At 41.9% G+C, this 16,719-nt stretch overlaps 2 protein-coding genes across 4 annotated transcripts; both read right to left on the bottom strand.

Annotated features, from left to right (window-relative positions):
- Positions 1–2,131: 2,131 nt before the first annotated feature.
- LOC111976647 (YTH domain-containing family protein 1) lies at positions 2,132–8,886 on the bottom strand. Of its 3 annotated transcripts, XR_011481314.1 has the most exons (7): positions 8,529–8,886; positions 7,970–7,994; positions 7,524–7,618; positions 5,611–7,212; positions 4,193–4,305; positions 2,848–2,892; positions 2,572–2,680 (listed from the first exon to the last, which is right to left on the bottom strand). XR_011481314.1 is itself a non-coding variant. In XM_024005640.2 (6 exons), exons 1-6 carry the CDS (start codon positions 8,553–8,555, stop codon positions 2,651–2,653), a joined length of 1,824 nt encoding a protein of 607 aa, XP_023861408.1. In that variant the 5' UTR covers positions 8,556–8,886; the 3' UTR covers positions 2,132–2,650. The 3 variants fall into 3 exon arrangements, 2 of the variants coding, with proteins under 2 accessions (XP_023861408.1, XP_023861409.1); XM_024005640.2 differs by lacking the exon at positions 4,193–4,305 and having other exon boundaries at positions 2,132–2,680; XM_024005641.2 differs by lacking the exon at positions 4,193–4,305 and having other exon boundaries at positions 2,132–2,680; positions 7,524–7,603; positions 8,529–8,801.
- Positions 8,887–9,598: 712 nt separating this feature from the next.
- LOC111976946 (sodium/potassium-transporting ATPase subunit beta-1-interacting protein 3) lies at positions 9,599–16,708 on the bottom strand. The gene is made up of 7 exons (XM_024006135.3): positions 16,408–16,708; positions 15,438–15,575; positions 14,839–14,919; positions 14,467–14,664; positions 14,102–14,162; positions 13,457–13,526; positions 9,599–13,197 (listed from the first exon to the last, which is right to left on the bottom strand). The coding sequence occupies exons 1-6, from the start codon at positions 16,474–16,476 to the stop codon at positions 13,471–13,473; spliced, it is 603 nt and encodes a 200-aa protein (XP_023861903.1). The 5' UTR covers positions 16,477–16,708; the 3' UTR covers positions 9,599–13,197; positions 13,457–13,470.
- Between the last annotated feature and the right edge of the window lie 11 nt (positions 16,709–16,719).

Here is a 16,719-nt window from a genome sequence, read left to right as displayed (position 1 = left end):
TGCCAGGGTCCAGTAAGCAACTAACGCATAACTTGAACGGCAAGGAGTCGTATACCAGTTAATACTATAGCGAATTGGTTATGTGAAATGTGACTAGTTTGCATCCCTGCCTAACTCCTAACCTTAACCTAACTCCTAACCTTAACCCCTAGCCTAAATAATGTTAGCCAGCTAGCTAACGTTAGCCTTAGCCACCTAGCTAACATTAGCCATAACAAATTGGAATCCGTAACATATCATACGTTTTGCAAAATCTAACACATCATACAAAATGGATTATGAACATCCACAAATTAATACATATGAAAAACGTACCGTATCATACTAAATGGAAAGTCTCGGATTTACGGACAAAATAATACAACATTCTCGAGACCAGTTTGCAGCAGTTAGCTACACCACTAAATGGCAAAAAAGTAATTTACTACTCTAAGCACTACCTCAATTTGAATTTAGTTCACTACTCCTGAACACTGGAGTAGAGTTTATTGGCATTAATGTAATGAAGCAATCCACCTGCAATGTAGGACAATTTATAGGTAAACTGAGCGAGTGTTTTGGGGGTTAGGATTACCGCTTTTCGTGTTCACGGCGGACCTTGATTTAATAGCAATACAATTAAGGCACGCGGTGAATGCCAAGAGAGGAATCACGTTAACGTCGATCCAAATAATTGAAGTGATTGTATTTTAGGCAATCAAACAAAACATATCAACATAGTTACTTCAGGGGTAAGAAACATAGTTGTAGGCTATGAGCTCTGGTGATCAAACGCGGGAAAAGTATATGGACACATTATTTGACTTAATCCATTAGCCTTGGTTTGATGTGCTGTGAATTATGTAGGCCTACAGTTCTGTTTGTTTTTATGGATCATGGATTCAAAACTAAATAAAAGGTGTTTTGGGTTTGGGACTATACCATTGGTTTCATCAGAGAGAGTACAAGTATCTCGTGTTTTTTTGACCCAGGTCTGAAATGGCAACATCCATACTTCAGGCACCACTCTCTCATCTAACAAACAACGTGGGTCGTCGTCATCTCCCCCCCAAAAGGGAAACAGGCTGCTGTAGATGCAGACATTGCTACTTTTCACTCACAATGGAACAAACCAAAAACACTTACAATAGATAGTATACCTTTAATAATGACCATGATCAAATCTAAGAATGTGATAGTGACCTTTGATACAACGCATATTAAATTCAGGGGTGACTTAAACATTTGTTTTCTTACATTTTTATATATTCTCATGAATGAATAATTTCCAATACATAAATCTGATTCCTTCAAATCACACTCCCCTCTGTCTTTCGCATACAGACATACACAGTACAGCAAGCAGGTCCCGGAAAAAAAGAAAAATCACACACAGATACCATATATACTATTCTCTGGCTTTTCATACACTTGACATTAAATCAGTCAAATTAATTTTAAGATGACATATTTGAGGCGTTCTCAGTTAGCATTGCCGGTACATTAAAGCTTAACATTTCTGAGGATGAAGTGGAAGGGTTATATCTATGCTTTAATTCTGTTAAGAAAGGACAAGGATAAGAAACAGAGTGACAGGGCTATCTTGATTTTAAAAGCAGTACATGCTACATTTGTCCCCAAAATGACTTAGACCCCTGTTTACCCCAGTTGTTGGAATGATGGGGAACAGAGAAAAGTAACAGCTATGATTTAAAATAACAAGGAGAAAGACAACATAATAGTATTGTCCGGCTAAGAACTTGAGCTCAGACAGTTTACATTTCCACCCCATCAAGAAAAAAGAAAGGGACCTCCTTTGAGAGCGGATGTTCTAAACATCTTTCCCCTGAATCTTTTTGCTGACACACTTGAGTTACAGTACAGCAAATAAAGTTTCATTGACACTGTTGTCAGAAATAAAGTGTTAAGGCTCCACAAAAAAAAGAAATGAAAATAAAACATCTTGTATCTCTTCTTCAACAATTTGTTGTCACAACAGTGTTAAGCCAAGTGATACATTATTTCAAAAATATTTCTTTTTTTAAACATTAACATTTTCTAATGTCACAGCCTTTCACATTATATGCATCATTTGCAGAAGCTTTTCACATCTTCTACCAAGCCACAAGACCACCCTCACATGGACAAGAAGGGCATAACAGAACAGTTTATTTTGATTATGCAAAATAAAACTGGCCAAGTACAGTTATCAAACATTTGTCAAGATTCAGTTAATTGTCACATTCACTCTTCCTAAATCAGAACAACCAATACAAGCACTTAACGTTTCTCCAACACTCACACCACCACAAGTTGAACAGTCACTGAATATCAGCAGCATGTAAGATTTTTTTTAAAGAAGTGCAGATATTTGTTACTCATAGTTAAGGATGTGAGTGTGGAAGTATATCAAATAAAGACCTGCCAGGCTAAAAATACAGAAAGAAAGAAAACAAAAAAGGATGAAGCAATTTGATTAATGGAAACTGACTTCATCCCTGCGCACGACTTAGAGACTTGGGAACCGGACCAGAAGCAGTGTGGCTCAAAGTTTGATGTGGGCCAAAATAAATAGGAGTTGACAATTTCTTTATGTCCTCTTTTTTCATTATCTAAATTCCATTATGTCCATCCAAGTATAACCATTGATCAAGCTATAAGGAGCATTCTTCTATTGTGGTTTACTTCGGTTTTGGCGTTCCTTGGGTGGGGAGAAATAACAAAAGTGTTACCATTAGAAAAACTTCACTGAATAAAAATCTTCCACTCCCCCTACAATGGTTTATTATTTCCTGAGAGACATAGGGAACAATGTCTTGATGGGCAGAAGCCGGATAAAAGGTGAAACACTCAGAAAAGGTTCTTTACCTGATCAAGTCGGGACCCTCTCTGTATTGGAGCTGGCTCATAGGTCTGTTGAAAGAAGTAAGAGGCATTTAGGGATGGTTACACCTCCTGCACAAAAAAATAAAAACAGCAAACAAATACAAAACGGTAGACATTTGGTCTGTGATGGGACAAATCAAGTAATACAAAACTCAGGTTGTCCCAATATTTTTTTAAACATCCCTATGTAAAGGAGATATACACTGCATTTGGAAAGTATTCAGACCTTCCCCTTTTCCACATTTTGTTACGATACAGCCTTATTCTAAAATTAAATAAAACGTTTTCCTCAATCAACATTGAAAACCCCATAATTACAAAGCAAAGTTGTTTTAAAGTCGAATATACACTACCGTTCAAAAGTTGATTGTCTAGTTTGAGAAACAGATGCCTCAGAAGTCTTCAACTGGCAGCTTCATGAAATAGTACCTGCAAAACACCTGCCTCAACGTCAACAATGAAGAGGCGACTCCGGGATGCTGGCCATCTAGGCAGAGTTCCTCAGTCCAGTGTGTGTTCTTTTGCCCATCTTAATCTTTTCTTTTTATTGGCCAGTCTGCCACGAAGGCCAGCATCCCAGAGTCGCCTCCTCATTGTTGACGTTGAGGCTGGTGTTTTGCAGGTACTATTTCATGAAGCTGCCAGTTGAGGACTTGTGAGGCATCTGTTTCTCAAACTAGACACTCTAATGTACTTGTTCTCTTGCTAAGTTGTGCACCGGGGCCTCCCACTCTTTCTATTCTGGTTAGAGCCAGTTTGCGCTGTTCTGTGAAGGGAGTAGTACACAGCGTTGTACGAGATCTTCAGTTTCTTGGCAATTTCTCGCATGGAATAGCCTTCATTTCTCAGAACAAGAATAGACTGAAGAGCTTCAGAAGGTCTTTGTTTCTAGCCATTTTGAGCCTGTAATCAAACCCACAAATGCTGACGCTCCAGATACTCAACTAGTCTAAAGAAGGCCAGTTTTATTGCTTCTTTAAATCAGAACAACAATTTTCTGCTGTGCTAACAATTGCAAAAGGGTTTTCCAATGATCAATTAGCCTTTTAAAATGATAAACTTGGATTAGCTAACACAACATGCCTTTGGAATACAGGAGTGATGGTTGCTGATAATAGGCCTCTGTACACCTATGTAGATACTCCATAAAAAAAGAAACTGCCGTTTCCAGCTACAATAGTCATTTACAACATTAACAATGTCTACACTGTATTTCTGATCAATTTGATGTTATTTTAATGGCCTTTTTTTTGTTGTTGCTTCTTTCAAAAACAAACCCCAAACCCCAAACTTTTGAACGGTAGTGTATATAGATTTTTATACATACCTTATTTACAAAAGTATTCAGACCCTTTGCTATGAGACTTGAAATTGAGCTCAGGTGCATCCTGTTTCCATTGATCATCCTTGAGATGTTTCTACAACTTGATTGGAGTCCACCTGTGGTAAATTAAATTGATTGGACATGATTTGGGAAAGCACACACCTGTCTATATAAAAAGGTCCCACAGTTGACAGTGCATGTCAGAGCAAAAACCAAGCCATGAGGTCGAAGGAATTGTCTGTAGAGCTCCGAGACAGGATTGTGTGGAGGCACAGATCTGGGGATGGTACCAAAACATTTCTGCAACATTGAAGGTCCCCAAGAACACAGTGGCCTCCATCATTCTTAAAATGGTAGAAGTTTGCAACCACCAAGACTCGTCCTAGAACTGGGCGCCCGGCCAAACTGAGCAATCGGGGTAGAAGGGCCTTGGTCAGGGAGGTGACCAAGAACCCGATGGTCACTCTGACAGAGCTCCAGAGTTCCTCTGTGGAGATGGGAGAACCTTACAGAAGGACAACCATCTCTGCAGCACTCCATCAATCAGGCCTTGATGGTAGAGTGGCCAGACGGAAGCCACTCCTGAGAAAAAGGCACATGACAGCCGCTTGGAGTTTGCCAAAAGGCACCTAAAGGACGCTTAGACAATGAAAAACAAGATTGAACTCTTCACCCTAATTGCCAAGCACCACATCTGAAAGAAACCTGGCACCATCCCTACAGTGAAGCATGGTGGTGGCAGCATCATGTTGTGGGGATATTTTTCAGCAGCCGGGAGGTACAGAGAGATCCTTGATGAAAACCTGCTCCAGAGAGCTCAGGACCTCAGACTGGGGCAAAGGTTCACCTTCCAACAGTACAACAACCCTAAGCACACAGCCAAGACAATGCAGGAGTGCCTTCGAGACAAGTCACTGAATGTCCTTGAGTGGCCCAGCCAGAGCCCTGACTTGAAACCAATCTCTGGAGAGACCTGAAAATAGCTGTGCAACGATGCTCCCCACCCAACCTGACAGAGCTTGAGAGGATCTGTTGCGAACAATGGGAGAAACTCCCCAAATACAGATGTGCCAAGCTTGTAGCATCATACCCAAGACTGGAATCACTACCAAAAGGTGCTTCAACAAAGGGTCTGTATACTTTTGTAAATGTGATATTTCATTTATTTCATACATTTGCTAGAATTCCCCCCAAAAACATGTTTTGCTTTGTCATTATGAGGTAGTGTGTAGATTGATGAGTAAAAAACAACAACTATTTTATAAATCTTAGAATAAGGCTGTACTGTAACAAAATGTGGAAAAGTTAATGGCTTTGAATCAAAAAAAATTTGGGGGGTCTTTACAAAAATGGATGAAACCTATCTGTGATCAGTTAGTTTAGTATCTTTGTGATCAACAAGAGACAGTAATTATGATTACCTTTCTGACAACCTCCTCTTCTTCCTGTCTCTTCTCATAGTGGGAGAAGTCATCAAAGATGGAGGTGGTGTGTTTGTAAGTGGCGATGATCTTGAGCACCTGCTTAGCCTTCTCCAGAGGGACCTCTTGAGTGTCCCTAGAGTTGGTCACCGGCTTGTTGTCGTTGTTTTCCAGCCTGATGTGCCTCAGCTGGCTATTAGGCACGTCTTTCACAAACAGCCAGTCCACGTCAAACTTGCCTTTCCACTTGTCCTGCGCCCAAACGCCAGCACTGGTGCCGTAGTCCACGGGCGAGAGCATCTCTGCCACGCCACAGAAGTGGCCGCTGCCATTGACGCTGAACAGCAAATAGACAGGGCCTTTGGCATTGATGGCACGGAAGGCTGAGTCCAGACGCTTGTTACCGTGCTCTGTGCTGCACCAGATGGAGTACTTGATGGAACGGTGGATGTCGTCCTCAGAGTAGCTCTTGATGATGAACACGCGGCCGTTCTTCAGGTTCCAGTCAAACTCCTTAGGGTTGTAGCTGTGGGCAGCCCGCAGATTATCCAGAACCGGGTGGTTCTCTAGACCTGGGCCAGAACCTGGAGGCACACCTCCACCCCCACCACTAGAGGAACCGCTGTTGTCCATGCTGCCACCACCGTAGCCCGGGTTACGGTTGCGTGGAGCAACCCAGCGGGTCTGAGGGGGCGGGCCTATGTTGTGGTTCTGGTATGACTGTGGAGGGGGCGGGCCCATGGTCATCTGCTGCACAAGGGACTGGGCAGATTGAATGGACTGCTGAGGGGGAGGGGGGAGCCCGTGGGGAAGGTGGGCATGGCTATGAGAGTGGAGCTGCTGATGTTGGTGGTGGGGGGGCAGCGGAGGGGCCACTTTGCTTATAGGCCCCTTGTTATCCCATGTCCCAATGTCCATGTTGTGTTTGATGGGYGGTGGTGGCAGRGCTCCCCCCATGGGCATGCCTGGCTTGGCCTTCAGCTGCTGTGGCTTGGCTGGTTTGCTGGCGATAGCAGCCCAGGATGTGGGCTTAGGAGGGGGCATGCCAATTGGTGTTCCACCATTGCCTGTAGAAACAGCCTGAGCCACAGCACCACCGCCGATCACAGAGCCCACACTCTTCACGCCTGAGCCATTGCCCGACACATCCCCACCTATCTTCAGCCCCAGCATCCCCTGCTCCAGGCTGTTCATGCCTGGTGCCTTGCTCAGAGTGTCACTGTGGAACCCTGTCTGACCATCAGGGACTAGTGTGCCCCCCAGGGAGCTGGGAGGGTAGCTGTAGCTGCCCCCATAGGCTGAACTCTGAGTCTGCTGGCCTTGAGACCCACTGGTACCCCAGGCAGAGAAGGCCGGGTTCTCAGGGAAAAAGTTAAATCTATGCGGGTAGATGCTGCTGCCAAGCCCCCCAGGCTGGCCAAACACAGTGTCATGCATGAAGTGGTGGTCTCCATTGCTGAGGGGCGCATAAGGAGTCAGGTAAGGGATAGGGGGGTCGCCACCGGTGGACCAAGGGGCCTCGCTAAGAGGGTAGGGAAATCCAATGGAGGGGGCATAGTAGCTGGACAGGTAAGGGTCAGTCATGGATTGGTAGCTGTTGTTCTAGAGAAAAAAAAGGAGTGTAAATACAATTTTGAAATCCTGATATATCAACATGACCTACCACCACAAACTCCAATGACCGTTAGCTTATACCCCAAAACTCTGATTTTAGGACCAAAGGGCCATGCGTGCAGTACTTAAGGCATCATCTTTAATTATGCAAATGTGTAACAATATCAGCTAACAACGTAGCTAAGCAAACGTCCCGTCCTCCTGTGAGACAATATTGAGTTGTGGTCCTCCCTGCAGCCAAGGAATTTTTTTAATTTTTTTGTTCTAATTCAGACACACACATTTCAAAAGTCACTCACCTGATTGGATTGGCCAGTGAGATAGGGCTCAAAGTCATTATCATGGACAGTTTCCTTCTGGTGGAGTGAGCCATTTTGCACTGAAACCGGAAAGACTGATAGTAGGGTTATTTATCACTGTGTGTCAAATAGACAGACACACATGTACATGTCTTTCTCCTTCATTCAATAAAAATATATACATGCTGAGAAGACCATAGAAATCTGATGTTAGCAATGTTGTTCTGCAGTCAGTACTGATTAACGCTTGGGTGTGTAAAAGCTGAAAGACATAAAATGCATAACAAGACATGCATCACTGACATAACAAGACAGCACTGTATTTACACCGCAGGTGCATTGTTTGTAACTCAGTCCGTGCATGGTCAGTGCTTGCTACCGGCAACCAGCTGAGCTACCTAACTAGTCAAAAATTATTTAGCTAACATTAACTACAGTGATCTTACCTTTAGCGTCTTGTCCTTTTGAATTCTTCATTCCCGAGTAATTGGTTAACATGTAAAAGAGATCTGTTTTAGCTGTCTAATTAACATCCAACACAAACTCGCTGAAAATTAGAAGCTCGCTTACATTAACGTTAGTTACCTAACTTTACTAGCTAGCCAACAACCAGTTTCCTAGCTAACTAAACACATTGCGTTAGCACAGAACCACAACTTACTAGAGCTGGTAAACCGCTGAAACTGAGCCTGACAATATTAATAAGGAGAATACATGTGAAATACATAACGTTAGGTTTTTAGCAAACCATATAGCTAGCCAACGTTAACTAGCTAGTAACGAAACGTGGCGATGGCTTCAAATGATTATTGGTATAAAAAGTCTGATTTATTACGTGTTAGCTAGCGGCTAACCTGCTAACTATAGTGGAGTTAACGTTAGCTAGCTAGATGGAATCACATCTCAGCAATTGGTGGATTGGGCGCACAACCAACCACCTTTCCTAAATGCAAGGCCTTGAGTCGACGCTGAGTGGATTTTTTCCGGGAAATACAGTCTGCCTACCTGAGGGTCAATACTTGTAGCAGACATAATTCATGAAGCAAGCCACTGGATTTGTGTAGAGCGTTTCAATTAGACGCGTTCCCTCAAAACCTGCGTTTTATTCGTATCCCAGTACAGTAGCTAGCAAGCTAATCAGCAAGATGTTTTCCTTCGTTACGGTCAGCAGCAAGCTAACTCAAACTACTGTTCCAAGGCTCAATTCTGCCAGTCCCTCTATGTTTACGTAAATCCAATTTGGAGATAGTCCTGGTGGTTTCAAAGGGTCCACTGTTAGGATTAATCCAATGTATTTTTGCTTTTTCCCCCTTATCCACCAAATTGCAGTTATTGTGCTGATGGCCCTGTTCACTTCCCCCAATAGCAGGTTCATCCGGGGTCTAAATGAAGGGGATTGACGTCAGCGGCACACCAGGCGCGGTGCCTCAACTACAAAACGTCGGAAGTCATGCATCTTCAATAGGAGGACTGCGGTAATCGCGTTTCAGAAATATCACTTGTGATCTTTAATGTTATGCCGCGATGACGAGTCAGCGCGCTAACCAATCCAACGGAAGAGTGATGGGGACATTCTGAAAAGGGACGATTTATTTGGGGCACAATCTACTAGAATTAAGGTATTAAGGCTTTCATAATAACATTTAAAACCTTCACACTAGAGGAAATACTCTCAATAGCAATTTAGATATCATGTACATTATCTTGATGACTGTTACTACAAATATTTTGTATTAAACATTGCACTGAAGCCATTTAGTGATCTTTTTTCCCCTTCCACTCACACCTTTTAAAGACTCTGTTGTGTTTCTCACAAACATTAAGTTATATCTTGGTTCTAAGTGTTTCATATAGAGAATGTAAAGCTGTATGTATTTATTATAGGCTCCAAGTAGACCTACAGCCCTGCAATCATTTTATAATATTCAGATTTGATGGACTGAACTCTTGAGTCAGGACTTGAATAATAGCCAGTGATACTCAATGATACTCAGTGGTTAACATGCAATATAAAAAATCAATAGCAAGGCAAGTAAATGAGGAATATGAATCAAAACATACCTGTACACATTGGCTAACAGAAAAGCACAGTTTATTCAAATAAAATTCACTTAAAGATACAGTCATTGTCTTTTTTCCATCAGTGGCATGCAAATTCGAACAAAATTCAGAGGTAGGACTAAAAAATGTGAAGATGCTTTTTTACATGACAACCACTGACTTTAGATCATTTCTATCACAATATTGAAGATTATTAATAAAATGTCTTTATTTTCCTCTGCTATCTGGAATTTAATGTATGAACTGCACACACATGCACACACACAGGCACACTCATACCTTCACATAGGTCCAAATCCTAACTATAAATCTGTATACATAACTTTGATAATTTGCACATGACTCAAATGTTCATGCAAATCTTCCATTAACATCAATGTAGGACACACAATTATAGGGTTTGGTCCATTTTCAACAGTATGTGTAAATGCATATTTTTACAGAGTGACACTAACATATAGATTCAATGGTTGTAAAGATGGGGAGAGGTCTGGCCGTAATAAAGAGATGCTCTGCTTTTCTGAAACCAGACTCCAAAAAGCAAGTTCTGCAGGCTCTAGTTTTGTCTAATCTTGATTATTTTTCAGTCGTGTGGTCCAGTGCTGCAAGAAAAGACATAGTTAACCTGCAGCTGGCTCAAAACAGAGCAGCATGTTTTGCTCTTAATTGTAATCAGAGGGCTAATATAAATAAACTCAGCAAAAAAAGAAACGTCCCTTTTTCAGGACACTGTCTTTCAAAAATAATTCGTAAAAATCCAAATAACTTCACAGATCTTCATTGTAAAGGGTTTAAACACTGTTTCCCATGGTTGTTCAATGAACCATAAACAATTAATGAACATGCACCTGTGGAACGGTCGTTAAGACACTAACAGCTTACAGACGGTAGGCAAATAATGTCCCAGTTATGAAAACTTAGGACACTAAAGAGGCCTTTCTATTGACTCTGAAAAACACCAAAAGAAAGATGCGGAACGCACAATCCCTCCATCAGTGCTCAGACTGTCCGCAATAGGCTGAGAGAGGCTGGACTGAGGGCTTGTAGGCCTGTTGTAAGGCAGGTCCTCACCAGACATCACTGGCAACAACGTCGCTTATGGGCACAAACCCACCGTCGCTGGATCAGACAGGACTGACAAAAAGTGATCTTCACTGACGAGTTGCAGTTTTGTCTCACCAGGGGTGATGGTCGGATTCGCGTTTATCATCGAAGGAATGAGCGTTACACCGAGGCCTGTACTCTGCAGCGGGATCGATTTGGAGGTGGAGGGTCCGTCATGGTCTGGGGCGGTGTGTCACAGCATCATCGGACTGAGCTTGTTGTCATTGCAGGCAATTTCAAAGCTGAGTGTTACAGGGAAGACATCTTCCTCCCTCATGTGGTACCCTTCCTGCAGGCTCATCCTGACATGACCCTCCAGCATGACAATGCCACCAGCTATACTGCTCGTTCTGTGCGTGATTTCCTGCAAGACAGGAATGTCAGTGTTCTGCCATGGCCAGCGAAGAGCCCTGATCGCAATCCCATTGAGCATGTCTGGGACCTGTTGGATCGGAGGGTAAGGGCTAGGGCCATTCCCCCCAGGAATGTCCGGGAACTTGCAGGTGCCTTGGTGGAAGAGTGGGGTAACATCTCACAGCAAGAACTGGCAAATCTGGTGCAGTCCATGAGGAGATGCACTGGAGTACTTAATGCAGCTGGTGGCCACACCAGATATGGACTGTTACTTTTGATTTTGACCCCCCCCCCTTTGTTCAGGGACACATTATTCCATTTATGTTAGTCACATGTCTGTGGAACTTGCTCAGTTTATGTCTCAGTTGTTGAATCTTGTTATGTTCATACAAATATTTACACATGTTAAGTTTGCAGAAAATAAACAGAGTTGACAGTGAGAGGACGTTAATTTTTTTGCTGAGTTTACTATGTATGCCAGTTACTCTTGGCTACGAGTTGAGGAGAGACTGACTGCATAACTTCTTATTTTAATAAGAAACAATGTGTTGAAAATCCCAAATTACACACAGCTCTGACACACACACTTATCCCACCAGACATGCCACCAGGGATCTTTTGACAGTCCCCAAATCCAGAACAACAGATCCTCTGGTAGGTGTGTCGCTAAGGACGCGCTACACTGCACTAGTGTAACACGCCAGTAGTTTTTGGTGCTGGTGGAAGGGACAGTGCATAAATATTTTGTAGCCTATATGTGCACAGGACCAAGAACATTTTTGTGCTCAGTGATATTTTCTCAAAAACAAATATTTGTCCATTCTTTCCACCCAAATTGTTCACTTTCAAGCAACCCTCACCTGGGGTCATACATAAACATTGTATAGCCCCACAGTACCTAAAATAACTGGTTCCTATATTGTGGACCATGGAAGTACTAAAAAGGCAAGTCCAACTCATATTGAAGTCTATAACCCAAACAGGAAAACGCGGGCACAGAAATACCCGCGTACGCCATTGTGCACGTGTTTAGGTGGAGCTGAAGGACAGCGCCAGTCAATAGGCCAGGTTGGAATCGTGGTGATGATTTGTCAGCACTTTTGTCAAATGGCAGTTCTATGACTGTGACACAGTAAAATACATCATAATAGTTATTTGTTTTCATCCAGTAATGTGATAACGCAGCCTGATCAACCAAAATTATGACCCATCCTTGGTGATTACAAGCATTAGGCTACCACTCATATTGCTAAAATAAACAGCAAACCTGGTTTCAAAAAACAGATGAAGCCTAGGAATACTCGGATAGGATAAAGTAATCCTTCTAACCCCCCCCCCCCCCCCCTTAAAAGAGTTAGATGCACTATTGTAAAGTGGTTGTTCCACTGGATATCATAAGGTGAATGCACCAATTTGTAAGTCGCTCTGGATAAGAGCGTCTGCTAAATGACTTAAATGTAAATGTAATGCAACACCTCGTGGCACAACACATCTCCCCTATTTGACCTAGATAGTTGGTGTATATGCATTGATATGTAGGCTACGTGTGCCTTTAAAAAAAATGTATGTAGTTCTGTCTTTGAGCTGTTCTTGTCTATTGATGTTCTGTATTATGTCATTCTGTATTATGTTTGTGTTTTGTGTAGACTTCAGGAAGAGTAGCTGCTGCTTTTGCAACAGCTAATGGGGATCCAATAAAATTCCAAATACCAAAAATACAACAAATACCATCCCTGTACACTGATACATGTTATGTCAGAAGTATCAGTGTTTTCTGATTGTACCTGTACTGACCTACTGTGTAGCCTGCAGGGTGCCACTCTGTTGTTTCTCCTCTCTTGCCAACTAACTTACTTATGGAATTGTCATGCCAAACAGCTTGACAATGACAATGGAGTAGGCAAAAGCACAAACTGACCTGGGACCAGGCTAGTATTGACCATAACTGCACTGAACTGTTGGTGTAGGCTAGTATGCTTAAGAGTGCCGGGAGGCTGAGGAATTGTGTTTTGGTGCAGTGTGGGAATGTCTTCTGTTTCAGTGACTGGAGATGTGATTTCACTCTTCCAAAGTAGGTATTTCACTCACTCGTTCCTCTTCTGCCCTCCTTGCTTGTCAGTCATTTTCAACCCACTTGCAAGCCTTTACTTATAGTCTGTAAATCAAAAAATATGGTAAAGTAACTGCACAGTCTCAGACAGAAACATACTGAATACATGTTGCAATATAAAATAAGTGTGCACACACACACACACACACACACACACACACACACACACACACACACACACACACACACACCACCAACACACACACACACACACACACACACACACACACACACACACACACACACACACGTGTGGGCAGAATATGTAAGATTTTGTTCCCCTTGAGAAAGTAATGGTACTTACAGCCCGATTGTAGACTATAAATACAGCGGCGATGTTTTAGATGGATAATGGACCCCACCAATGAAATTAACTGAAAAAGAAAACACAATAATATGAATAAATATAAAATAATGCAATACTAATTTCATGCTTTTCTTTGAGCTATAGACAGTTAAAACCAACTCTTAAATAAAAGGGTCTAAATGATTAAAACAAGTGAAACATAAAAATAAAAAAAGGAAAAAAGAGGCCTTGACAGTAGGGCAGTGATGATACCAGTATCGCAAAAACAAATTTGTGGCAAAAATCAAAACATGAAGCAAACCTAACTCTTTAGTCCTTTAAAAATCTGCTGTATGTAAAATATTGTGTGCTATAGCTTGGGAAATAAATTTATGTGATTCTGGATGACAACATAATTATGTTTGTTTCCAACATTATGGCGTTTTTTCTAAAGAAGTTAAATCTGATCCGTGTTTTGTTTTCTTGCCACGATACTAACAAGTATCGTGATACTGGTATTATCCCGGCCCTACTTGACAGTATTACATGTGGCTGTGACCTTATGCCTTACTATCTGTTCTAGTATGTGTGTTAAATTGTGTATGCGTTTTCTTTGTCAAGTGTGTTGTGACCATGTGTAAAATGCACTTTAAATTCACATACAGCTGTCCTCCTCCTCAGTGAAGGTGCTGACCATATAGCAGGCATAGACAAATCCCAAGAGCTGTAGGCACAAACACAGAGACCACCAGTTCAACATTCAAATCAAATCACATTTTATTTGTCACATGCGCCAAATACAATAGGTGTAGACTTTACCATGAAATTCTTACTTACGAGCCCTATTTTGTGTTTGTGAGCATATGTAGTGTTTGTGTGTGTGTGTGTGGGTATTGGAGTGTCAGTGTGAGTGTGTGTGAGTGTGTGGGTAACATGTAACATTACATTCCAATGAATACCACCACATGGGTACATTCTGAATTTATTTAATTGTGTGTTTGAGAGAGAGAGAGAGAGAGTGTACTCACAGAGATTAGGAGTTGTATGATACAATGTAGGACCTCTATGTATTGGTATTCCAGCCAGCATCCCAGAGCATAGATGAGTTTTGGGCTCTCCAGACTCTGCCACCTAGTGGCAGGAAGGTCCCTGTTGTCACAGCCTGGCCCGTTGTCTTTCCACCATGAAAGGTGTGAGGATACACCCAGGGATAGCAGGTCGCTCTCCTGCAGTGACACAGCATATGGGTTGTTCATGTTCATAATAGCATGTTTATGTATTTATGGTATGTAATTGTTTGGGAAAAGAAAGACTGATTGATCCAGTGCCAAAATAATACACAATTGAAGGCAAAGCAAATATATTAGTTGATAGCGGGTCTGAATATTAGTGACCAATACCTTGGAAAGGCCTCCCAGGTCCAAATAGAAACAGCACACAAAGACATTCCAGGTCACCCACAGTAATGTCCACAGCAGGTACTGAGGGATGAAACAAAATATTTGATGATCAATTTAGACACATAATGTCTATCTATTTGTATTGAGGCAAACCTCTATACATGACAGAATTGTAACAATGGCCAATGCTTTTCCACAGTAGTTATACAAATGACTTTGCCTTCAACACGTACAGTTCCATTCTTTTATGAAGGATAGGCACATTTCATGCAATTATCCATGTTGATTACAAGGTGTAATTTGTAAGTAAATACAGTACACTGCATTTAAACTTGCCTATGTAATAACCATTTAATTACACAACTTTCTCTATGCTTAATATAACGTTGGATCAATATTTATATTTGCAGCACATAAACTTTCTTACATCACAGGTGATCCCTTACAGCTATTGTAGATTGGATTATGGATCAACAGTAATATTTCAGTGAGGACTGAACATTTATTTTATTTATCGTAGACAAAAACACAACATTATCCATTGTAGGATAGCCTGGGGCAGATTAACACAGAAGTAGTGTGGCCTAGATGTGACTTACTAGAACAACGTAGCGTGGTCTGTACTGAATGGTTCCAAAGAGGCCGAGGATAACCATGATTATTTGCAGGAAGTTGACCATGATGGGAGCCCACTGGTACCCAAGGAAGTCAAAAGCCTGCCTCTCCAATGCTGTCATCTGGGATGTGAAAGGGAGAGAGTAGGAGGGGCAGAAAGAGATGGTGGGTTAAGAATCTCTATGACGTGAATTATGCATGAGGAAGCATCTTATCAAGTCATCCACTCACTGCTTCCAGACTCTCCAGAAATTCTCATCTAAACAGTTGGTTCTGAATTGATGGATGGTGGTGTTAAACGGTCATCTCTCCTACAAAGCATTCACTAGACTCATTTTTTCCCATGCTGACTGCTCTCTCTGGGTTGTCAAGGTAACTGAGTCACTGGGACAAAGCATGTTTCAGGGAGAGGGGCAGAGCAGGGATATGAATTCTGTCCTCTGAGTCGCCTTCTCAATCACTCAAAAGGGGGGTAGGGTTGGAAGAAAAAGCGGGACAAAGTGGGACTAAGGTTCAGGCAGAGTGGGGGTTGACTCCCTTTCCCCTTAGGCAACTCATGCAAGCAAGATAAACATGCATATTTTTGTATTCTAAAAGCACACAATCAATTATTTTATTTTCAGTGTTGACCCATAGCTTGTAGTTATGGTGAGCATGAATACAAAAATCTTAATTTTAAAAAATGATGTTAGAGAGAAATATTAATTTATGTTTTATTGGATGTGAAATATTTATATTATTATAATACACGTGTGTCGTGGGAACTCTAATTTACACGTTTATCTCAAACGCGCAAAATTTGCCTACTTCGTTTTGTCATTCCAAAAACAATTTCAACAACATCAGCCAGCAGAAGTGTCAGTAATCATTGAAGGAAGTAAATCAAGGCTATGGTAGCAGGTGTCTTTTGAAAGTCTGTATAGAGATAGCATCATCGCAGAAGATTGATCTCACCACTTGGAGAGTGCAGAGGAAGATCAGCATACATCGTCCTGAACAGCAACCCATTCTCTCTATCTGCATAAATGGCTTCCAAATAGGCGAATCGAAACAGCAAAGCAACTTTTTATAAATTCATAGGGGGCAAGTTGAATAGTCCTTCCCATATCCAAACATGCTCTCCGGTCCGGGGACGTGTCGTGGTTTGCAGTGGTGGAACAAAACGAGCTGAGAAGGAAATACACTTAAGGCTGTTACAACGAGGGGGAGGGTAAGGGGCATAGTAATTCCCCTACTCCGATGCTCTGCTAGGTGTGGCGCTAAGGA

The sequence above is a fragment of the Salvelinus sp. IW2-2015 genome, linkage group LG17 (genome assembly GCF_002910315.2).
Source record: "Salvelinus sp. IW2-2015 linkage group LG17, ASM291031v2, whole genome shotgun sequence".
NCBI classification, from domain to species: Eukaryota; Metazoa; Chordata; class Actinopteri; order Salmoniformes; family Salmonidae; genus Salvelinus; species Salvelinus sp. IW2-2015.
Note: the sequence above shows the minus strand (reverse complement) of the source record. Positions and strands in the feature narration are given on the sequence as shown.

Bases quoted from the DNA above. Each gene is read 5' to 3' on its own strand.
- LOC111976946 (XM_024006135.3), bottom strand. From the start codon at position 16,476: ATGCAGATAGAGAGAATGGGTTGCTGTTCAGGACGATGTATGCTGATC. The intron at 15,576-16,407 runs GTGAGATCAATC...TTCACATCCCAG, and splicing joins TCCTCTGCACTCTCCAAGTG to ATGACAGCATTGGAGAGGCA. The intron at 13,527-14,101 runs GTATGTGAATTT...TTTCTTTTTCAG, and splicing joins CACTGAGGAGGAGGACAGCT to TTAATTTCATTGGTGGGGTC.